Source organism: Anneissia japonica, unplaced genomic scaffold (genome assembly GCF_011630105.1).
Source record: "Anneissia japonica isolate Jap-2015-1 unplaced genomic scaffold, ASM1163010v1 scaffold287741_len385558_cov193, whole genome shotgun sequence".
In the NCBI taxonomy this organism is placed as follows: domain Eukaryota; kingdom Metazoa; phylum Echinodermata; class Crinoidea; order Comatulida; family Comatulidae; genus Anneissia; species Anneissia japonica.
This window is the reverse complement of record NW_022754911.1, coordinates 133,362-160,040: the sequence shown is the minus strand read 5'-3', so window position 1 is coordinate 160,040 and position 26,679 is coordinate 133,362. Positions and strand designations below refer to the sequence as shown.

General features: G+C 31.3%; 1 protein-coding gene across 9 annotated transcripts in view; it reads right to left on the bottom strand.

Annotated features, from left to right (window-relative positions):
• LOC117123299 (dystrophin-like) overlaps window positions 1-26,679 on the bottom strand; it is a 271,629-nt gene that overhangs the window by 222,965 nt on the left and 21,985 nt on the right. For 7 of the 9 annotated variants that reach the window (XM_033269187.1, XM_033269185.1, XM_033269180.1 and 4 more), the window contains exons 2-4: window positions 21,881-21,942; window positions 15,090-15,182; window positions 13,256-13,333 (exon numbers count right to left, since the gene is read on the bottom strand). In XM_033269187.1, coding sequence (XP_033125078.1) covers window positions 13,256-13,333; window positions 15,090-15,182; window positions 21,881-21,942 — 233 coding nt within the window. Of the gene's footprint in view, window positions 1-13,255; window positions 13,334-15,089; window positions 15,183-21,880; window positions 21,943-22,992; window positions 23,055-26,679 lie in introns of all 9 variants that reach the window. The other 2 variants (XM_033269186.1, XM_033269181.1) reach the window with 1 other exon arrangement.

Below are 26,679 nucleotides of genomic sequence, written 5' to 3'. Positions count from 1 at the left end.
ATTATGTGCTTGGTGGATTTTTTCTGCTACACTAAGAATGATTTTATGGTTAGAGTGTATAACTATACAGGTAAGGCTGGTTAGATGGAAACTGGTTAAATTATGAGATGAAAGATGACGACATAGCGAGATTGGTCAACAGCAATCATATAATGACAGCGTAGATGAAAAATACTCGCAGTGAAGCTTAGAAACAGGAGGTAAAAAAACATCATGGTTAGTGATATTTATCATCATTAAATTATAATTTATTATTATTAAGAGAAAGGAAATGAAATTGACAACAAACATGTTAGGTGCTACAAAATCAGTAGAATATATATCATGCATAATACATTAGTTTTCTATGCACTATAAATGTTACCCCAATCACACATACAGAATCATACACATGCACACATTCTTCACCTCCAGGGATTTTACTTGCAATTGAGCATAAGACAATTTTGTTTCAAATCATCCACCCTCCCCATTTCAACATCCTGAGTATAAATAGATAATATAATTTGTGTGTCTTTCCCAATGACAAAGTGATTTGACATGAATTTAACTGTAATTCACAGCCATTTGGTTGGCTGCCCCAAGCCATTCAGTACATCTCCAACAAATACAGTGTGCATCCAATAAGCACATGTACCGTAGCACATTCAACATTCATGTCATAAGGTTCGTGAGCTAAAAATCACTCTCAATGACTGTTTTAATGTAAAAATCCTGAGCCACTATTTTGTGACTGGTTATGAAGCATCACACCCTTAGATATATTTTAGTATGACATCAATGCAGGATTGATTATAAACAGATTATACAGTAGGTTCACTATTGCATAATAATCAGAGCTGGTATTTTGTATACATATAATAAAACTTGCACTATAAAAATAAGCATACTACAGAATATGACATTTAACATTAAATACAAGTTAAAAGTAAACAAATTAGAATAAAATATTAACAAGGTTCTCACTACAGTTGTTCTCCCCCAAACAGCACTCAAACTTTCTGACTTCAGAAGTAACATGCTGCCAGCCACTATTAAAATTTGGGGGATTTTGGACACTTTGGAAATAGAGAAGTATATGAAACATGTAATACCTTGTGGGCCCTGCAGTGCAAAGTCATTCCAACCCGACGATTGCCCATCAGCACTCATTAAATACTTGTTCAAAAAACCCGATTAATTATTTTCTAATCACCTTAAAAAAATAAATATTAATAAAACTAAACAATGATAATATCATTCTGACTTTACAATTAAAAAAAAATAGAATATACAGTATTACAAACATTTATTAATTGGGTACACCACTGCAAGCCTACTGTACTCAATAGAACTTTGCCAACATCCATTACTGAACAGTCATGCATGATATGTACTGTATCACTATATTGAGGGCAATAAATGATAATACAGTAGGCCTACAACAAATGTGAAAAAAAAAACTATATACCAAGAAAAAATACTAAAATATTATTAATTACAATAGGAAAATATTAGTAGGCCCCAACTTGGTTTCTGTCGATACTCCATCTAACTTCACATAAAAAAACCAAGGACAAGAATATAATCAACCAATTATTGTCAAACATGGATTATTTCATGGTAATATGATACCTATGCACAGATCTTATAACCACTAGTTATTTAAACATTGTTACATAACAATCCATAGTAATATCATAGTCAATAATTGATGATAAAAGCAATTTACTGCACGCTTGACTGCACGTTGCATTTCATCCGTGCTGCTCAACTCCACTTGACATTGAATGCCTTAATAACAATAATTAAAGTCAGGCATTTCACTAATAATATTAATTAGTGTATATTTCATATTTTTCTTTTTTAACTTCAAAAATGTATAAAAAATCCAATTTTAAACTCAGCTAGAGTATTCTATAAAATTCTAAAATTAGCTACTTCTGTCAATTTCTAGTTAAACTAAATCAAACATAGGGGCAATTATAAAAGTTATCATTGATGTTTCAAAAGAAATATTTAAACATAATTTCATAACTAATAAATTAACAATAGGTAATATAAATTACAAATAACTTTTCAGGCATTGAAGTCAATTGTTTGCATTACATTTTAAGTTGAAACACCATTTTCATGGTTATATACCTATAGCATGCAAAATATTTTGTATCAGGCCAAACAACAAAAATTACTTGTTTCCCAAACCACCCCGACCCCCTCCCCTTCACCAATTTTTGGTGTTTTACATTCTTAAAATTAAGGAGTTTTTTTTTTTAATCGAAAATGCAAAATTTCAATTGCTAACACATTTTATAGTTTATAAATGCATTTTTAAACACAGAGACCATAATAACAGCAAGGCGAGCAATGACAAAACTATTGAAATCTTGTTTTTTTTTATGCCCAAATGTGAAAAATAACAAATATCAAATATTAAGTGCCTCACTCACTAACTTTTTGAAAAACAAAGGACGGGAAATAAGGATTTTTTTGTTATTTTGCCTTAAACATTAAACATTGAATATTTTTACAGAAGGTAATCTCCATACTGTAAGTACCATAGCATTGCTATGAGTTTCCACACCATACAAACAACAATTATGCACAAATTAAAATTTGAAACCAAAATATTAGGTGAGATTCCTTTTTAAATTACCACTTCTACATTTTGACAAACTCTGAAAAAAAAAAAAAAATTCTATGTATACTGGCAACTCACCGAAGAAGTATAAACAAATACCTGGGCCGATGGAACCATCACATTTTCATACTGTTTCACAGCTAAGCGCACTGTATGTTAATTTTGTTAAATGGTTATTTTAAAGTGTTTTTAATTATCTATTTTTACATATGTTTAGAATTAGTGGCACTTGGTAATCTTGAGATTCTAGTATAGTGTTTAGAAACATCAAGTGTGACCTCCCAAAATAAAATGAGGTTTATGACATTAGAAATGTGATAAACCAGCATACAACAGTACAAAATACAACATTTATCTGACATTTGGTGTTTGTACTACAAATGGAGTTTGCCTTTAAGATTCAAGATTGCTTTATTATCCTAAACCAAACATGTGATAGATAAAATTCTTTTTGCTTGCTGCATACAATGACAGACATAGAAAACAGTAAAGGCATTTAAAATATTTTAAAATGATTTTAACAAAAGCATACATGAAAAAGGAAATCATAAGAGATAAAAGCTTTAAAATAATGTTTGATAGAACTGCTTATAAACCAAAAAAGAACTAGGCCTATGTAAACATTTTATTATAAGTTTTTTAATACGAAAATCGTAGCAATAACAAAAATTATGAAATCCTATAAAAATTAAATTAAAACCTTGGTACACAGGATCAAAAAAACATTTTTTTTGTTTTTTTTTCTAAGTTCTCAGGATACATTTTTGTGATTTTCGGTGTTTATGATCCTCAACTCAATGAATACAGACTCCGCAAACATGCTGTCACTAGGGAGCATTGGACTGCACGGTGCAGTGGGACAAAAAGTTCATCTGCGCATGCGAGAACCTACTGTTCTCCTCTCGTCGCGTGGTCAGTCTAGGACACAATTTGAGTAAATCTGCGTTGTGCAGAGAATGTATGATGGTCAAACATGAGCGAATCCATTCTAGAAGTCTCCCTAATACAATGATGGTTTCCTGCTTATATTTATCAAACGTTAAAAGGTATTCACTTACTGTACACATACTGTACTTTCCCTATCTGTGTTACTATAAATGCTTTTTTTTTACACCATTTTTACACCATTATTAATATTAATGATCTTTTCTCAATTTTTTTTTAATTTTTTTTTTTTTTTTGTAGTAGTGGTTTGGCACAGTGGGAACGGTTTGGTTTCCCAACCTTGAGGTCGGGGTTTCAATCTCTTGCTGTGTATTTCGCTTGTGTCCTTGAACAAAGCACTGCTTTATCTGCATTGCTTCTGTTTAACCAGGAATCTAAATGGGTATCCTGGTGGGGTTGTCTGCTCCTGCACTAATTACCAGCAGCAACACTTAGAGCATACATGGACCCAATGACCAGAAAAAAGAACTGCGCTTTATAACCGCAAGGAAACGGCGCATTATAAATGCCTGTACCAGTACCAGTACCAAATTTTTATAATGTAATGTTATAATGCAGGTGGGTATATTGGGGTGGTGAACTTTTTCTTTGTATATGGACTTTCATTTACACAGGGTGCATTTCTTGTGAATGCCTTGATCGATTCATCTGAAATTTGGGGTGGAGTTGAATAGCTTGGTGGTTAAGGGTGGTTGGGGTACAATTCTTGTCACGGTAACAGGATTTTTCCTCACGACCAAAACAATGCCACTCCCCAAGCTATAATGTCATTTAGTTCATGTAGATGTGTTCATTTCTCATGTGAAGGGATATGCCACTTTGAATAGTGAAAGGTTCACTGCTTGGCATATCCTTGGCCTTCGGCCTAGACCAGAAAGAAAAAACAATAGAAGATACAAAAAAAGAAATAGAAGATATGTAGGCTTACTGTGCATGTGAAGATCATTTTCTAGTAGGTTTGCAAATAAATACTCTGATAAGATAATGTATAGCCAAAATAATGGCACAACCAACAGACAAAATGTGGCATAAACAGAAAATATTGAGGGTTTCTCTTTTTTTCGATATTAAATATTGAACTTTAAACAGCTTATAATTGTATCATACCAAATTTGTTCTTTGCTCATGAATTATACATACCCAGTTGGTCCTAATGTAGCACACATCCTAGCTACAATATAAAATGTAATGATGCCTTCTAAGATATGTCTGATAAATCCTATTATACACAAATACGTACAAATTGTAATTGCATTTTTATCTCAATTCATTTATTATTCATTAACCCATCTTCACAAGGGTTAGACAGATGTGTATAAGAGACAGTGGCAATCCTGAATAAGACCCTTAGGACTTCATACTGTATGACTATACAGTAGTAATCATGATACTGCAACTTGATATATTTTTGAAGCAACTTAATTTAGCAACTCCTACAATAATTGAAATGCTATGGCATGTTATCGCATTAATGTTGATGCAATCAAGATTGGAGTGTGCAATATCGTTTGGATCTCAATGGCTTAACGAGCGGCCATTTTGAGTTGCAAAGGACACGCAATGTACAATCATGTGCTTTAGTTTTAATTCTTAGAGAATATTCCATTTAATTCTATGAGACATTCCATATTTATCACCAATCTGTGACAAGTATTAATGTCGGCAGTATGTATGCATTTTCATTTCAAACTGTGTGTTTGCACGAAAGAAAACAGGCCTACTAAAGACGTATTGACACACATACAAAAAAGAATTACTGTAGCATCAATTGAACAACTGATCATCTAATATTTATGCTAATAACAAAACAACAAAGATGCTATATAGAATTACAGTACAACAACTTTATCAATACTTCTTTACATAGTGCATCAAGATAGAAATCTACACATTGTCTATTTGCAATTTAATTTAATTATTTTCCACTTTTTCTCACCATCAATATATAAGATCACCACCTTCAGAAAGTGGTCTACATTTTTGAGGTGTGTGTGACAAAAATAAGTGTTGTTATACGTCAGGTCCATTTGATATATTCAAGAAAATATATCCGAAATGATATTTTGACAAAAAAAAAAATGGATTTCAATGTAGACCACCTTCAGAGAGTGGTCTACATTTGTGAGGTGTGTGTGACAAAAATGAGTGTTGTTATATGTCAGGTCAATTTGATATATTCAAGAAAATATATCCGAAATGATATTTTGACCCAAAAAAAATGGATTTCAATGTTTTTGATGTTTAATACATCTTGTTTTAACTTGAGTTACATAAAGTTAAAGGTTTTTTTGAGGCACATTTTGTATAGCTCCTTTTTCAGAATTGATAATAAAACCAAGACAAAATTTATCAGTTCTTTATGATTTTCTTTAACATCCCTTTTTTGACTTCCGTACTTAAAAACGATATTATTCCAGTTATATATTCAACCTGGAACCTGATTCAAAGATCTATCTAAATACTATGTCAATAACTCATTTTTCATTTTTGTACAAGATGCATTTTGACACGACAGCTAGAATTAACTAAAATCACGTATATTCTACACTTAAGTCACATGACCAATCAAATCAAACCTATGTGAATGGCAGCATTTAAACAATCTTTTTTTTTTAATCAATGCCCTAGTTACTTTCATTCATATTTGGATTTGGATGAATAAATGACAATGTATAGATAACCATGACACCTACAGGTTACCATGATAACCGCAAATGTTACCATTGCAACAATATATCATGAATAACAATAATAATTTACTTCACATAACTCCAATATTCTTTACACGTTGTAATAAAGTCTTTACTTTACCGTCAACTAATACGTTACACAATAATATTTTATAGTTAAAATGGCTGTACAGTAGTACAGTATAAAAATATTAATTTATTTTTCTTTTAACTGTAAAACATGTAAGCAAGCCACCTCAATCCACTCTATTTTTCACTCTTATTTTTCAGGTCTTCGAATGTATCCGTAAATATCTTGCCGCACAGCCTCCTTGTCTTTCCATTCATACTGTAATGACCGTGCCTCATCCATTACCGCGTCATCGAGTCTCTAGCCTTGCAATTAATATCTGTTTGATGTTCGCCAGCATTCTTTGACACTGATATAGGTAAACACCACTCAGGCTACTCACAAACATTCGCATTCTTATACTACGCCTCAGGTATTCAGACATCACATTAATGTTACTTAACATTGATAATGATGATTATATAAAATGTAATGATGCCTTCTAAGATATGTCTGATAAATCCTATTATACACAAATACGTACAAATTGTAATTGCATTTTTATCTCAATTCATTTATTATTCATTAACCCATCTTCACAAGGGTTAGACCAAGTAAAAAAAAAGAAGTAGTTTCTTATCCTAATATTGTATTTAGAAAAAAAAGGAAAATAAGGGCACTTTTTTCCCTATATTTTTTTTACTCTGAGCGGGCAAATCCAAATGGTCGATGGAAACAGTACTACATTCTCACTTTTACCAAGTAGACACAATGAAAGCAAATAAAAGAAGCACTAGACACGATTCATACCATCATATACTATATCCCCAACCACGAATGATCGAGAGAAGAATTTTATTGATGTGAGTTAGCCCGATTTTCGTACACTGGATGCGTGAGGGGACGAGAAACTTGTAATTTTTTTTTTTTATTTGGCCTTAGATCTATAAACAAACTGATGAATTGATAAGTATAAATAAATCTGAAAATGTTATACACAAAATGTACAGTACTACAATTTCATGTTTAAGGTACAGTAGAAATGCTGATTTTATTTGGTTTCAAAAAAATAATCTTATCACTTACCCTAAACCGTGGAATTTAAATACTGTACCATAGTAACAATGCAGTTCTATTACTTTTTTATTCTTTAAATTACAAAAACCTCATATTTCATTTGGTCCAAAGAACAATATGACAGAATATATTATAGATATCTTTATTCATAAAACAAAACATCAAGAAATTATAGCATAATTTTACAGTAGAAAAAGCATATATTAAGAAATTAAAAGTTGCGTAAAAAAAGTACATAGAAATCACTCAGTAGTTGCGCAATATACATAATTTCTACAGAAGAAAATATTTTATATTTGATGTACCCATAGAAAATTTTTTAATGAGTTTTTGATTAACTATCATTTTTCTTCTCTTATTTCAGGGTATGTGATGGAAATTTACTATATACCTGGTTAAATCAGTTAACAGGATTTATATTAGAATTATTGCGATATAAATATGATGGTACATCAATAAAAAACATAAGAAATGGGCATGAAGGAATGACTACAGTATAATAAGTAGATATTTCTACTACATTATATCTTCTCTAATTTTTCTTCCATAGTTTTATACTACTTTTTATCATACATTCTCACATCAAAGGATTGTTTATATTAAATTTAGATTTTGTTTGCGCCCTACGGATTAACTTGTTCTAGAGCGGCAATTTGGAAAGAACTACTGTAGGCCTACAGCCATCGTCATAGCAATAAAAATGCTCAATATGCCTTTTTAATTCGACTTCTTAATATTTTATTTATTATGAGGTTTTAGGAAGTGGGATTTGCAGTGAACTAATCATAGATTGTAACAAATAACTAGCCAGTCCACTAAAACCTAAATTTTTTTTAACGGAAAAAAATTTATAACAATGTTTTAAAAAATGACACTATAGAATCTACGATGGCCTCTAGACTTTAATTCCACTTCTTTAAAAACAAACTGCGTAGTGAGTAAAACACTATACAGTATTAGTTATATTACTATTATGAGGTATCGGTATCTGCAGTGAATTAATCATAGATAATGGTAAGGAATAGCTATTCTTATAGATAACATTTGTGACAATGTTTTAAAGAATGAAACATAACAGCTTAAGATAGCATCTAGAATTTTTTCTCAGTGTTACTGTACTCATATAGAAAAACATGAAGTTGGCATCCTATAGGTATATGAGTGAACTGAGAATAGGAAGTGATTTAATCTATATTTAATGAGAACCTAACAACAGTGGTAATGTGATATGCTATAGGTGGTCCCTTATGAATATTTATGAGGAACTCTACATCCTTCTATAATGCCTACCAAATAACATCATGTTCCTTTACAGAACAACAACAAAAGAAAAATCACTTTGTCATTTACAAAATTTCAAACTTGTGGATATTTTTCTACCTTAAATATTTCACACGTATTATTAAGATTTTAAATATTTACTGACCATTTTATAATTATTCTTATCTCCAACTAAATTTTTAAAAATATATCAATCAATTAATCAATACACATCAAATTCTGGTACAGTATATATTTTAATTGAATTAAATTGGTGCCTTACAGTAATTTAATGGGGAATTAGTTTTAAATAAATACATCATTTATTTGTATACAACAGTAATACAATTTCACTGCCTTTAAATTTACTCTTCTAACTTTTTTTTTCCAGAAAATCAAAAGCAATACCAAGTAGAGGTAGACTCTATTAACATTCCCAGATACTATGGAAGATTAAGAGGAGAAATCCAAGGAATTTACTGATAAGGCACGGAATGGTCATTACAACTCAAGAGGTGCACCGGGGTTGAGGTTGGGAAAAACCGTAAAAAAATGATGAATATTTATACACAGTTCAAATGTTTTTTTTTAAATTCATGTTCCAAATATTTGTTCCAAACACTTCATAAATGATAATAATTCTATGGATTTCCTATGTGATTAAGTACTGTATGTACTTCTTGAAGTATGGTATCAATTTGATACTAATATAAACACCTTAAACAGAACAATATTGTTTTCAGAAAAATGTATTGTCCACCAAGGGTGTACGGTAAGAATGGCCCCGGAAAAAGTGGCCTCGGAAAAAATGGCCCCGGTAAAAATGGCCCTGGTAAAAATGGCCCCAAATGACAGGTAGGTAAAAATGGCCCCAATAATAAAATTCTGTATTAAAACTGATTTTTTTTAAAAATCATTATATGCATTTTTTAAAACGGAAATAATTTAGTTTTTAAAAGGAATCTAACATCAAATAAATTGCCATTTACATTTTACTTTTTACAGAAATTACATATTCAATCATAAAATATTCAAAGATAAAAAAAAAAGCCATGAATAACACTTTTTATTTTTTTTTGCCATTTAAATGTTAAAAAATAGCAACAACATAATCTATAAATCAACATAAATCAAGCATTTATTAATACTAAAATAATTTATTTGTGGCCAATTTCAAGGAAGCGGAATCACAATCTTCCAGAAATTCAATCCGGGTATTGGTAAACCCAACAAACAATGAGTTTTATATGAACATCAAATTATTTTTTTTTTTTTTAGAAAAAGAGAGTTCTACAATCGTAATTAAAGGGTTTGGATGGGGTTCGCAGTGTGTTTGGTGGATTGTGGTGTATTTGCAAGTATTTTTTCACAAAAAAAAATCAACATTTTAACCAAAAAATAGGTTCTTATAAATATTTAAATTTCTTATTGATATACCAAGTGAGTCAATCACAATTGAATTGTTTGGTTTTCTACAGTGTGTTTTAGGAGGTTTTGGGGATTTAGCAATACCATTTGATCCTACTATAATTACTTTTACCCTCACAATTACACGCCATTTTAATTCTTAGCATAATTGACATATTTACATAACTATGTATATAATATAGTATCTCAGTTTACATTATTTAGTATAGTTTTAGGCACTTAAATTTACTTGGCGGGGAATAGAAACCAAGTATGCAATTAAATATGTTGCTTAAATAAATGTATTCCTAATTATTCAGTTTACTTTAAAAACAATATTTGATTAACAAATACATCTTTGAAGTAACTCAAGCAGAACATTTGTTGAAGTAAAGTAAGCCTCCCTTTTCCCATACATGAACTTGTCTTTCAAACACACAATTGATCCACATGCTTTAACTACTGTTTATTTGCACTGTTTATAACATGTAAAGTTATTTCATTTGATACTTAACAAAAGTGAATTTTGTGGTTATCTATGAGTTGCATATTTTGATAGCTGAAGTACTGTATGTATGTCATTCCTCTACTTTGTTAGTGGAATAACGTTTTTAAAACTTATTTCAACTATCAAAAAATGTTCAATGGCCGTTGTTTTCTGATAATCTCTCAGTACATTATTTGCATCTGTTGTGTAACTGTATTTGTCATTGATTCAATTCTTGCTTATTACAATATTTAAATATTTGAAGATTTAAAAAAAATATCATTTCTATTACTGAATTTTTTCATTGGGGCCATTTTTACCTACTTGTCATTCGGGGCCATTTTTACCGGGGCCATTCTTACCTACATTCGTCCACCAAGATTACCAATCATTTTAGCATCGGAGCAGAGACCAAGCACATGCCCAACTCATTACTAGATTAGATTAACTGAATGACACAAGATACACATTACACAATTATTTTTATTTAATAATTTGACCTTTATTTATCCAAAATGGCTACTGGGATAAATGAATTTTGGTAGCGGTTGGAATCCCAATTAAAACAACAATTTTTTTTTAAAACAAAAAAATTATCGTCATTATGAACTGTCACCAAAACTGAATTTAAAGAAAATATCTTCCTTTTCAAAGAATATTGAAAACAGCTTTTTAAAAATAAAAAAAATTAACCATTTATAACAATTCAAAGAATTTTATTATAACCCGCCGCCCACCAACAATGATGATTTTGAATAAAATAACATTATTACAAATAATATAAATTATAATAATAACTTTATTTAATAAAGCGCAAAACAATATCCATTTAAAATTATCACTGGCGCTGTACAGAATTTTAAAATATCGCTGTACAGAATTTTAAAATATACCTTTACAACAAAAATGAAAAAATACATAAGAAATATACATTAAAAGTTAAAAAGAAAAAATTGGAACATATAATCATCACAAAATCACAATTATACAGTACCATACAACATGATTTGTTGCTGAAGTTAAGCGAACAAATATTTATTCACCATTTATTAACATATAAAAACATTACCATTATTAATCTTAATAAATGAATTATACATTTCTATATAACAACAATATGTACCACATTCCCTAGGGTCTAAACTTACCCCCTACTTTACAGTCCACCCAATTTTACATACCAGCCTTTCCTCAGGCAAAAGATTTCAATGAGTTAATGCTTGGTGGTACTACTTAGCAAAGACAGCTTTGATTTTGGCATGTAGTGCCAAAAAAAAATTGCCTTTTGATTGAAAGGGGGATATGCTTACACCAGAACTATGGTAATAAAAAAAAACATTAAAATTTCAATTCAATGTATTTCAAGAAGGATCCCTACAGTACAACTAATACACACATCTGTTACATTTATTGTACTATAAAAAAAAAAAATAAGCCTTCAGCACCAGATTGCCTGATAATGTATTGATTTTTTTTAAATTATATTTTATGGTTATAAAGTTTATATTTTCATGATTTTTGTTATTTCTAATATAATAAACTATCTTTAACTGGGCCTTAAGGAAGACCTATGTTTTTACAACTAAGCATCCAGAATAAAGTATCTGTTAATAATCATTCTTTTCATTCCATTACTGATATTTCATTCAAAACGTTTTTTTTGCAATTAAAAATCTGAATTGAAATTGTTGATCAGCTTATTAGATGGTATCAGCAAACAAAAATGTATTCTAAAGATACAAATGCTAACCTTTTTCAAGGATAAATGGTCAGTACTCTATGCCTAATGTATTTCCATTATATACGGCAGTAGCGTAACGGGGGGGGGGGTGTTTGTGCAGGCACTCCCCAAAAAAATTACATTCCCCCTCCCACCAATTTCCCACAAAAAAAATCATGCTCAAGTAGTTAAAAATCACCTCAAATCACCTTATTTTGTAAGCTGAAACCCCTCACCTAATCATCGAGCCCCTCCAACTTCACCTTCGCCCAACCCAGATACACCACTGGTATGGTATTAGTGATATTGTTTTTGTAGCATTGATTAATTAATTCGCTTAGACATAAAATCATCTTTCTTCCTGAAAGTTAACATTCTGGGATGCAAATCTGTAGAACATTTTGAGACAGATATTTGGCAAAACCTTCCAACTTTCAAGAATACTACATATTTTATATATTAGAAAACATTCATCCAAACAATGCCTCATAATGCTAAATATTGAGGATTAAGCACATTTGCAAATGCACAAAGTAGGTTGCAAATAAATCTCAGTTAATCCCATTTACTAATCATCTGTATACACTAATCTTTCATTCCATCATCCTTAATCTTCCATCTATCCACACAACCATCCCAAAATTAATCCAGCAATTATTCATCTAGTGAGTTCGATGCCCTATTAAAGTATAGACTCAAACATCTCACATTCAGACATTCTTTTTAAGACTATGTAAAGCTTGTACTTATATAACAATACAACCTAGTTTGGAATGCACCTCATGTAATTGAAAACATCACTGACTGATAAAAGAATACACTCACTTCATTTGACAAGTACACATACTCTGACATACTGAAGATAGGTTTAAATTAAAAGATATAAGAGGCACTAGCAAACATGCATGAAATTAGTAGAGTGAATAGTAAACAATCTAAAATGATGCACACACATCTAAAAAATGTGACTGAGGCGAATTGAGAGAGAAGCTCTACTTACGTTGTTTCTTTCTAGAATCTGCAAAGCTCTGTTGACATTATTAAGATGGTGAACTCTCATACGACCTTTTTCTCTGGCCTGGAAGTACAGAGGGCGCCATTTAGATTTCAGACTTGGCGTGTCTAAAGTTTGTAAGGACATCCAAAATTTTCAACATTTTCAAGAGAGTACAATACAAATTCTTCAGGCTGAAGGAGGGTTGAAAGTGTAGGCGTAAGTTCAATTACTCTTTCATGAAGAAGATAAAGTGATGACCTCCAAATGACACAAGCCAACATTTTATTTTGTTTACTCTTTCAGGGGAGGGGGGGGGTCACAGAAAAGAGTATGATTTGTACTCTTATAAAATGTTAAAAATTATGGATGAACCTAAATAATTATTGGTCTAAGTAGCAGTAATATGAATTAATGTAACTGTCCCAAAAGGATATTGAGGACATTAATAAATCCAATTACTTTGCACTTAAAGAGATGTGGCATAATATAACAAATTTTATTAAAATCAATTACGAATTCTATAAACAATTTATACACATAATTATTAATGTATCGTTCACATGTCAACTGGTCCATTCAAATGCATGGACCTATCTTTCAAAAGTGAAAGATAGGTCCATGTATCTCAACAGAAAGGGAAAAACTTATAAATAAAAGTAAAACTAAAATTTGAGGAAAACAAAGTTACTAAAAAAGAAAAAAGAAAAAGTTTTAAAAACTTCATGAAAAATGGAGACTCAGCAATGTACTAAATTATAGGTGAGCAAGGCTGAAGAGCAAGGCTGATAACCCTGGTTGCAAGGATTGGCATAAAAGATAATAAAGGAGTGACTGCAGATGATTCATCAGGCAAGTTTATCTTTTATCCATAAAAATGATGAGAGTTTACAGGAAGATAAAGTCTGACTTGCTTCTGAAAGGTCTCTCAACTTTGTGCTTTATCTTTATAGTACCAAGTTATTTTTATTCGTTGAAATGAAATTCATTTTTTCCGATTGAAATGATGGTGTTTTACAGAAATAGATTAGGTTATTTATGAGAGATCTTATCAATATTTCCATTGTGCATAATGCTTTGGCAGTATAAACTTCAACTTCGCGATTTCGCGTTGTTTTGTTTTGACAGGCTCCCTTAGTAGTTAATGTAATGGTGGAATTATACAATTAATACAGTACAATTTTTTTTCCTCAAAGAACTAACTCCATTAAAACAAGAAAAAAAATGGAAAAAATATAATGAATGTTTAACTACTCCTCTTTAAATAAACTTATAAAGCAATGCACAATTAACCTCCTGATTTCAAGATAGGTAACTCTCAATTAATGCCTGATTTTTTAAAAATTGCTTTTTGATTAGGAATAAAAATAGAGCTATAATTAGGACTGCAAATATTTTAGTAGATTTTGATGTGGTGCATTTAGGGAGTCATTACACTGTGTTTCGGTGCACGTTAAGGGGCATTACATTAAAATCATATCATTTGGAATCTGAGCATTTTAAGATGGAAAAACAATGAACACTGTTTTTTAGTCAAATCATTTTAGTGAGAGTACTGTACTTGGCTTATTGTGAGAATATTTGAAGTGCATGTCTCTCTCTAATTAAAGACCCCTCAAACTAAGACCACTTCTAATTTTAAACCACCTTTTTGTGGCCCCCAAAGGAAGGTCCATCTTTTATTTATTTTTTATTCTAATTCAATGACTAAAGCTGTTTAAGACCATGAAATCCCTGGTCCCAAAAGTGGAGAGAGACCTGTAATAAATCAACATACAGATGTTAATTACAACAGAATAATTACCTAAAAGTGAATTGACATTTTTTATTAAATACTTACAAATTGTTTCTGGCATAGGACTTCTAACAGACTTAAAAGCTTGTTACCATCACGAAGGTCACAAAACAAATCCTCAATTGGACACTTATCAACCTGTTTGGAGAGATAAACAATCAATGGGTCAATTAGCATCATAATTAAAAGGCTAATAACTTTTGACACCTAGTTGAGGGCATGTATTTTACTTATAGTGCAACAAAAACTGGTGGTAGCATATGTTGGAGCAGTTTCATTTGGTTTGGTACTTATAGTAATTAGTGTTGTCAACAGAAAATCATCATTAACAAGTTACAGTAGATTTATCAAATTAATATAGTTAACTATAAAAGTCATTTCATTGACCTCTTATTTTTACGGTGTAGTCAAACACCAATTAATTATAAAATCACTAAGAAAAAAATTTCCATAAAAAAAAACATTCATAAAACTTTGCGAAGAATTGTTCCCTTTGAACTTATGTTTAAGCTTTGAAAGGCACTGTAGTGTCGATGCGCCATGAGCGCTTTACATATTTTAAATGCCGCGCAATCTATGCTATAGTTTGCTACTCTAAAGTACGTACAAATGTGCGGGAATCTTACTTGATCCCAGTATGAATGATTCGCAATTACTGTACAAAATAGCTTCTGGGTCAGTAAAGTATGTACAGTAACTGAGGAATTGTACTATAATCAAATAATTAAAATCAATAAAAGACAATTAGATAAAATTGTAACATCACTGAACAAAATAAGTACCAGAAAATATGGACCAGGCAGAGACAGTGAGAGCCACCTAACTGCAGAAACCCGGACTATGTTTACATCAGCCATTGTGTGATGACAAATTGCTGTCAGCCCACACTTTGGAACTTGAACTATTAAAACAAACTCAGGAAAAATCATTATTCCATCAAAATTTGAATGAATTAGATTCTTCAAATAAATTAACAATGTACAATTCTAGTCAGAAATATCTACATGATATGAAGACATAAACGTAGGCTTATATTATAATCATATTCTCATGTTATTAATTTTATACCAATATTAATGTCACAAGAGGGCGGAATTTTACTCTATTATAATACTGTTGTCATGACAACACAGACACTGTGTTGACAGGAAATGATATTGTGAACCTTAGGGGTGTACTGATCTCTGTGTAAGGGGGGTTTAGGTTTGATGGGTTAACGTAGATAATTTGTATGACAATTAATTGTTAATTTGCGTATGAAAGTATGATACGGATTAAATTGGTGTGAGACGTTAACGAGTTATGCGAGGTATCGGCTGAGATTTGTGGAGTACAATTCAAAAAACAACTATAAGTCTAATAATGAATTATTGTGATGTTAAATAGACAATGTTAGCTATCAAGGAGCGATGTCGTTTTTCATTGGGACCTTCGTCCCTTCAAGGCTAGGCCTACCATCCTAGCTAGTCTAGGCCTGGCTAGCGTGACATGCGGACGTTGGTACGAGTAGGTTAGTCTACAAACGTCGCCTAAAGTAATTGATTTTACCCGGCAGAACGAAAGAAGGAAACTCCGCTTTTCAGTCGTCTTAGGCGCCTGTTTTTGACAAACAATGACCTTTCAGAGGTCAAATTGCTGTCAAGAATATGAATTGGCTGCTTCGTAGCAATTATTATTATTATTATTACTGTTACTATTATTATTACTATTATTACTGTTACTATTATTATTATTGCTATTATTTTACTGTTATTATAACTGTTAACGCATAACCTGCAAACATCATGCTGTGATTGATGTGTATCTCAGGGCTCCCCTGGTAATTTGAATTTGAATTTTGGAAACTGAATGAAAATACTGTCTGTCTGGAGAAGAGACACTGTACTTCGGTGGCTTTATACAAGCAACGGACCTGGCACAAAAGCTGGAAACGAGGTGCATAAGCACGAGTTGAGACATTGAGTCAACCGCAAGTACTTTATATATATTTCGTTGAAACATTGATTTTTGAAGAAATGATGAACATTGGATAATAGGGGTTGGTTGCAGTTTGGGGTGTCGCTCTCCATTGAGTGGTAGATATTGAAGTGGGTTGGTTGATCTCAGTTAATGTGTTTTATGTGGGATAGACTTGACGTTTGAGATTAACCTAAGATTCGCTGATTTTGGGTCGAGTTTATAGTTAAGCACTGGGCCGTGCGGGTTGATGTATGTTGTTCGGGGGGTTGGTCCTGATTCATAATAAATTGCTTTGCATTAATACGTACGTTTGCCTTGTGACTTGCTCATTTAGTCGTGATCCGTTTAAAGAGGGAATAACACGGGGAACCTGGCTTGTAACAATTAATATTATTTAATGTAATGGAGTTGTATATTAGCATGACAAAATCAACATGAAAATAGAAATAGATAAAAACAATGGTTTAAGCATTAAAAATTTTTGAAAAAAAAATATATTTAAACAAATGAATTTATTAAACAACTTCTGTATAATTATTAAGATTTTCTACAATCAGTAGAAATGATAATTTGATAAGAAATATCAACAAAGAATGCAATATAATAGAGTAAGCTTTTCACAGGATATATTTACCTTCATCAAAACAAAAAAACTAAGGGAGACCACTCCACCTTTTACACTTTCAAGTTTTAACAATTCAAATCCTAAAGCTTAAATAAAAAAATGGTTCATTGATTTTGAAAGAACTCCAACAAAAATTGAGTATATACACCAATTACTTGAACAATTGCTATCATTAACTCCACACCAATGATCATTTTGTTCAGCTTCACCGGCAGTAAACGGACATTATTAACTTACAAATGACCTAAATCGTGACTGTAAACAATGAAAATGTACGCTGTTCCAATGATGGCATGCCTGACAAGCCAGGTCATGACCCCTTTCAGATTTATTTGTTTCTTTTCTTGAAACACATTTACACTACAAATAACTCCTGCAACGTGATCAAATTTATCAAGCTTATGGGGTACACATTCAGTAGATATTACTTAAGAACAACTGCAATGTACAGTACTTGATCAAGCAACAGGGGATGGGAAGACAGAACATATAAAGCTCAGTGGTGTATCCTAGAAGTTTTGAAATAGTGTGTTGTCTCTTATACACATCTAGATGTGTATAAGAGACAGGGGGAGGGGCGCTCAATGATCAGTTAAGGGGCGTTAACTTGTAAAATAAGGTGATTTTAGGTGATTTTTAACTACTTGGCCATAATTTCTGGGGGTCTGGAGGGGGGGTGCATGTAATTTTTGAATGGGCGTGCACCCCCGCGCACCCCCCCTAGATACACCACTGATAAAGCTCCTTATCTTTTTTAATAACATGTAAGTTAATGCATTATGCTAAGTACTGGCAATAGTCTCATGCATGTAGGTCATCCAATATGTGCATTACTGTCAACAGAACCGGACGCATTCAGGCGCTACATAGAGGAAGTGCTACACTCCAAAGGAAGTTATACAACCTATAATCACCCGCAATTATTGACAGCTGGTTGTCATAGAAACATATCCACCTGCAGTTAAAACTCCCCGAGTTTCAATTTTATTAACAGGTAAGACCAAGGAAGATGCCAGAAAATTTCAGATACAGCAGATAGAAATGCGAGGACGACAAACTAGATTGTGGATAAGATTTATTGTTGATAAACCATACACTACTAGGCACATCTCTTCTTCATTTCGACAACTGAAGACATAATGTAACAGAACTAAATGAGACATTTTTAATGTATATATTATGCATTTTTTTGGACTATTTAGTCCTGTCCTGTCTTTTGCAAGATTGCCCTCATTTTTGTAAATATTTTCATAATAGTAAGACCAAGGAAGATGCCAGAAAAATTCCGTTTTTCTATCACTAGGAAACATCTGTGGAAGAGGTTTGGCGCAGCAGGAACAGTTTGGTTTCTCAACCTCGAGGTCGGGGCTTGAATCCCTCGCTGTGCATTTCACTTGTGTGCTTGAACAAGGCACTTTATCTGCATTGCTTCTCTCCACCCATGAGTATAAGTGGGTACCTAAGGAGATTCGAGTGCAAAATGCGCTGATATATTTCATGCAGCAAACTATGGGATTTTTGTTTAATTCTACCATTATTTTACATATTGCATGTTATTTTGAATCAACATTTTTTTATGCATATGTAAAAGTGTACAAATTTGTCTACCCTCCTCTCCCCTTCGCACTGTTTGCACACTCGTGAAAATGTTGATAATATTGAACAACCCCTAAGGAAACAAGGACAATGAGAAATAAGATGGAAGATATACGATGAAGAAGAAAGATCAGGAAAAGTTGAAGAAAAGGTGAATAGCGCGACAGCCCCGGGTCCCTGTTAATACATACTTTTGCTATTGCAATGACCTACTGTACTGTACTGTATGCGCCCACCTGGTGCTGGTGAAAGATGCCAGGTTATTTATACCAAAATGTATTTAATCCATTATCAATCAATCCATCACAGTTCAGCAGCATTATCAACCAACATTCCACCACACCTGCTGTAACCTAGCCTAGGCTGGTAGCTTTGGAATGGAGAAGACCTCAAGCTATGATGTCCTGCTTCAGTTCTGGTTCTGCTATGATGTCCTGCTTCAGTTCTGGTTCTGGTGGGTACATCCAACCTCTAAGGTTAGGTTTACACTAGAGCCCTAGTATCCGGATCGGGAGCTATCGTTAGCACCCGTGTGAGAATGCCTGATCGGTTAACGCTAACCGTTACCAGTATCTGCATACGTTAACGGTTAGCGAGCGGGATCAATAGGCAAGTTGAGCGTGTTTTTATCATTAATTAATCATGCGTACGTATTTCCAATTTCCTATTGGCCAGTTATCTCATCATCATATTCTTGATATCTGGATCAGGGATTTTCTTGTGTGAATGCAAGGGTGATTATTTATCTGGATCCTGCTAACCGTTAGCTGGTGTGTGTGAACAGTCTAAAGGACTCCAAAAAATAGGTGTCTAATAGGAGGAGTGTAGTAACAAGGTCAAATGATAGGACAGGTCCACCAAAACAGTCAAGGGTATTGCCATGGTATAATCGGAAGGTCTTTAATTCAAATTGGGTTGTAAAGGTTGAAAAAAAAAAATGTATTTTCTAGCCTTGATTAACCAAGTGGTTTATTTGAAATTGGCCAAAACCTGGTGGAATATATTTTATTTTTATTCCTTTCTGCAAAACAAAATGAAAAAGGAGAGTTGCGTAGAGATAAAAGTCATGAAAACTGCTAAACTTTTTTTTTTATAAGAACCAGTAAAATTTTGCCCAGGCTTAGTGGTCTTATTTTTTGGCCAATTTCAGGCTCAAAATGTTCTTATTTTGTTCTTAGTTTACACACTTTTTAAACAAAAAATTATTTAATTGTAGGGCAGTATGCACTGTGCTGGAATGTAGGTGAAAGTGACCCCAGAAAAAATGGCCCCCAAATGTCAGATAGGTACACCTACTGTACTGTATTATAGAGGGTATTACAGTCACACCTACTGTACTGCACATAATGTACAGATATAATATTTTGTTTTTTAAAAATATAAACCTCATGTGAAATTTTACCTCAGCCTCAATTTGTTCTTATTTTGTTCTTAATTTTTAAGCAATTTCAGCCTCAGTGTTCTTATAAAATGTGTTCTTATAAAAAAAAAAAAGTGTATCACCAAAGGGCATACCTCTCCAACTTCTCTGCCATAGAAAAGACAAAATATATAAGATTTAAAATTATTTTACAATTCAATATGTTACAAAATGTTACAAATATAAAAACACTTTTAAAAATTGAATTGTAAACTAAGGCACTCCCTTCCTTCAACAATTAAATGCAATGCGGGTTTGTCAACTTCCTCTTTTAAACCTTTTTCCCCCAGTTTTTAAATATTCAAAAATCTGAATCTCGTTCACCGTTCCCCAGTTTTTCGTCAAACAACTTTTTTCTGTCTTAGAAAAATCAGTTCTACAACATATCAAAAATTTGTTTCCCTCCGGAGCCTGACTTTAAAAGGGTGCTTAAGTTTCATCTCCTTGGTGTCACCGGTACACTTAACATTGTTTGCACAGGTTTTTGATTTTATTAATTTTTGATTGGGTGTGCATCTTTTCTTAGTTTTCTACATAATGATATATTTTTATACTATATAAAAAAAAACTATAAAAATTTCATTAGGGTTTTTTTTTTTACTTTTTCTTTGAATGTACTGTTCTTACATTTGCTCTTTTTTTTTAAAAATCATAACTCATTTTATTGCAATCGTACAACAGATTGGATAATACAAAATATTCAGAGTAAGAAATAAAACACAAACAGGCCCAATAAAAGGCATTCAAAGATATAGAAACAAACAAAAAAAATCCTAATCACAAGAACAGGCAATTTCTAAATGTCAAAAATTCTAGAATTTATCATTATTAACAAAGATTTATATCCAAAAAATATTCTTGAAAAAAATTCTGATTAAACAAAATAAATAAATAAAAAATGTAAATCACAAGAAGCAGCAAATTCTAAATATCTAAAATTCAATAAATAAATTATTATCAGTTTGGTTTGAAATAAATATATAAACAGAATACCCATAAAGACAAGAACTCCACCAATTCAAGAAAAAAAGAAAATAGAAATGCTCATGCTTTGTGTGTATTTTTGTAACTTGTTTGTAGTGATGTGAAAATCAGCTTCACTTAGTGAGACTTTCTCTTGGAATGTGAAGGAAGGAAGAAAGGAAGGAAGGAAGGAAGGGAGGGAGTAAGGAAGGAAAGAAGGAAGGAAGGAAAGCAAGAAATAAGAAAGTGACTTATTATATAATTAATTCTCACCTTAACTAATTGTGCATTCACCCACTTGGAGAATGTTTTCTTCTGTATATCTTCCCTCTCATCTAAAATAAAGAATCCAATCATTTTAAAATTAATAATTAAAATCAACCAACATATTTTAAATTCAATTTTACATAAAGCTTCATTAAAATTAAATAAATAAAAATTTAAATAAATCATAAAAGAGAAGATATTATTGCTTTTTATGTTTTGCATTGCATAACAATAGATAATTTCTCTTTCAAAATGTGAATGAGAAATGTTTTTTCCCAATAAATCAACAGAAACACATAATGTTTATTTTTTATTTAGGTGGCATTAAACCACTTCCTAATTCTAATTGGATGATATCGTTTATATGGACTGTTAGGAACTAGTTCAAGACAATAGCCACTTCCTATTTACACACCCCTGGAATTTCTATCAATATATAACAATAGAAAGTGTCTTCCAATGTATTGATAAGAATTATGCCTTGGACATGACAAAATTTATAATTAGCAATTTATCATCACTGTCAATCATAATCTTCTACAGAAGTATTTTAGTTAAATAAAGTAGATTTGTTCCATGAAAATAATACTACAAAAAACAAAACAAAAAATGTTTTTCAAAATTTGCTTGCTCATTTTGAAGTAATATAAAATTATCAAATTGAACATAGAAATTAGTGTATTTAAAAAATATTCAATAATTTCTATGACTATTGTACGTTAATGCAAAATAAGCAAGTTAAATTCAAAAATATTTTTTTTAATGATTTTTTGTTATTTTCAAGGGACAATCCATCTGAAAGATGTGGACTCACTAACAACAACTATATTATCAACAATACATAATATTTGCAAGAGCTTAAGATGGTCACGCATCAGTGATTACACTAATTGTTGAAGAATTCTGGTATTGATACTCGTTAATTGAATAATTAAATGAGACTTACCTGTAAGTTGAAATTTGATAGAAATTCTATTCCTCTCTCCTCCGGATCACAGTGGTTACATGAGATGCGCGCATGCGTATCGACGATCATAATGGGAGGGAGTAAGGAAGGAAAGAAGGAAGGAAGGAAAGCAAGAAATAAGAAAGTGACTTATTATATAATTAATTCTCACCTTAACTAATTGTGCATTCACCCACTTGGAGAATGTTTTCTTCTGTATATCTTCCCTTTCATCTAAAATAAAGAATCCAATAATTTTAAAATTAATAATTAAAATCAACCAACATATTTTAAATTCAATTGTACATAAAGCTTCATTAAAATTAAATAAAAAATTAAATACATCATAAAAGAGAAGATATTATTCCTTTTTATGTTTTGCATTGCATAACAATAGATAATTTCCCTTTCAAAATGTGAATGAGAAATTTTTTTTCCCAATAAGTCAACAGAAACACATAATGTTTATTTGATATTTAGGTGGCATTAAACCAATTCCTAATTCTAATTGGATGATATTGTTTATATGGACTGTTAGGAACTAGTTAAAGACAATAACCACTTCCTATTTACACACCCCTGGAATTTCTATCAATGTATAACATTAGAAAGTGTCTTCCAATGTATTGATAAGAATTATGCCTTGGACATGACAAAATTTATAATTAGCAATTTATCATCTTGCACTGTAAAGCATAATCTTCTACAGAAGTATTTTAGTTAAATAAAGTAGATTTGTTCCATGAAAATAATACTACAAAAAACAAAAAAACAAATGTTTTTCAAATTTTGCTTGCTCATTTTGAAGTAATATAAAATTATCAAATTGAACATAGAAATTAGTATTTAAAAAATATTCAATAATTTCTATAACTATAATTGTATGTTAATGCAAAATAAGCAAGTTAATTTCAAAAATATTTTTTTATGATTTTTTGTTATTTTCAAGGGACAATCCATCTGAAAGATGTGAACTCACTAACAACAACTATATTATCAACAATACATAATATATTTGCAAGAGCTTAAGATGGTCACGCATCAGTGATTACACTAATTGTTGAAGAATTCTGGTATTGATACTCGTTAATAACTTCTGTCATCTCCGTCCCTACATGGTTATCATAAAATGACAATATAATTAACAAACTAGATATCCTCATCAAAATAAATAGATCATCAATATCTGAATTGTTTTTTAATTGATGTAACCATGGTTACAGTGTAAATTGTAACTTATAGCGTATCTAACTAAATGTCAGCAATTTCATTCAAAGTGGAACAAATATAATACTGCACATGGTGTATCTCTACCGTGTATAACAGCTGTGGTGAAAATTTCTACAATTTAACATTTCATAATCTATACAGAAATTTTTTAGTGCATTCATGTGGGTAGATCGAAGTAAGACAATGCATATGATATACCAGTAGCAATAGTAAGCATTAATTATATTTACACACAAAAACTTATGGAAAACTTTGGAAATACAAAATTTCATTTTTAATCTGCAGAGTTACTTCATGTATGGAACACCTACAGAAATAATTGTCTTTTCAAGCAACTTTACTCAACTTTATCCCTTATATGCTTTTTTGTGATTCGATCTGCTCATGTGCTTTTGTTTCTGTTATATTTGTTAAAGTGCATATTAAAATAAATCAAATCAAATAAAGACAAATTAAATTTTTCCAACATATTTTTTATATTTCTTAACATCATAGTACAAATTTAGACCAAGTTAATAGTGTTCGTCTTATCTATTTTCATATCATTATTTATTTGGTCAAACACAAATGGGGAGACCAGGGCCAACCAAAATGAACTAAATCTCTATACTGAAACAGGGCCCACCCCTTATCTATCATACAATAATTCAGCAGAATGTGTTAATTGCCAACCTTAACCTCACAAATAAACCATTTAATAAATTGAAAAATACGTCTACTTGTTTAGTCTCCACTTTCCAAAAAAAAAGGGGATGTGTTTTTTTTTTCTTTCTTTCTTTCTTTAGGATTGCAGCAAATTAACTGAATAATTGCCACTGATGCAAAATAAGATCTTAATCGGACCAACCAGCCTGTCTACAAATGCTGATGATAATTTAACATCAAGTTATCATGCTGATTAAGAAAATAATCAACACTGTCGTCATGCAGAAAGCCTTATAAGCATAGCATAAATGCCTATGCCAAAGGCAGTGTTGCTCACAAAGTTCTTTGGAATTGTGAAAGAAAACCACCCATTCGGAGTCTCACGAAAAAAAACATTTGTAGTTTCCATCCTCAATATCCTGTCTGGTACAAATGTTAAATAATCACTTTTTTTTATTATATAGACATAGATATGGATACAATATTTAATAACAAAATAATTATTTATTTAAATATATAATACGGTATATTAAGTGAATGATTAAGTACTATAATAATTTATAATGATTATTATGTGGCTAATAATTGTTTCTTGGACCTGCCTACCTTGACAAAGTTGTTACTACACTAAGTTAGAACCTAGTTTACATTTGTACAAAAGTTATGGTTTACTCAGCTCTACTCATTTATATTAGTCTTCTCTTTATAGCGTATATGCTCTTTCCATACGCAAAATGAAGAATGATGATCGTCGAGATGAAGCTGATGACATTTCCTTGGCAACAAATCAGGATGCCTTCTCAACGGTGTCGTGGACAGCTACCTCATCTGCAGCGATGCGTAGCAAAAATCGGGCCCTAGTTTTTCTGAGATGAAAGGCAAGTATGGTAGATGCACTGACAACCTATCAAAATCTAAATAGTGTAATGTTCATGATGGTATACTATTAAACAGTGGAAATTTGAGGTTATTTCCAAAAACTGGAAAAATAATTAGTAAAAACTGCAAAAATAATTAGTAAATTACTAAGGTGCTTTTCCATTCTTATAGAATAAAACTAATGTGTACACCCATCATATATGAGGCTAAATAACTGACTGCATTTTGCAAGAACTATGCAAGAAATCAATGTATTTTAACAATGAGGAAAATGACGCAAGCTTCAACATGCTGTTCCAACACCTTTCTTTCTTTGCATAATCACTAAATCTCTAGAAAACATCTGCTACTTAGCTGGTAAATTATTTTTTTCAGAAAACCATGTACAATAATCAAAAAGTATTTGATGAATAATATTCCTAATAAAGTTTGTTATTGTTGAAGAATTTGGCTACATGTATTAGCAAGATAAGATAGTATACTGTACATACTCCAAGTATTGAAATGTATGCCATCGTGTTGGAATTCAATATTTAGACATTAATTATGTCATCTTCAGGAATCAACTTTTCCGGATATACTGCTGGAATGGTATGTGATATTGTTTTTGTAGCAATGATTAACTAGCTTACACTTTAAATCATCTTTAATTAGTGGACCTTTCGGTTATTAGCAACATGGTGTGTTTTAAGACACCATGTTGACTAAAAAGTCTTAATATACAGTATGTCTTAAATTTTAACAATGTTATGATGTCTTGCCAAGGAAAGGAATTTTCATAAAAATCATATTTTATGAGGAATAAAGAATAATTAGAAAAAATATAAAAAATTACCCTAGTGATATATTATCAAAACAACACAAAAAACACACAACTTTAACTTTATTGCTTCTCTTTTAACACGCACAACCGTAAAAGATGTGCAACAATAACAAAATCAGTATAAACTTAATTACTGTTATTAAACAGAACACGAAAATATTGCAGTAGAAAAAAAATATATATATAAAAAGGTGTTTACTAAAAAAACATAATAATAATAAATACTAATACTACTACTAATAATATAAACAAGTAAATATAAATAAATATACATATATATAC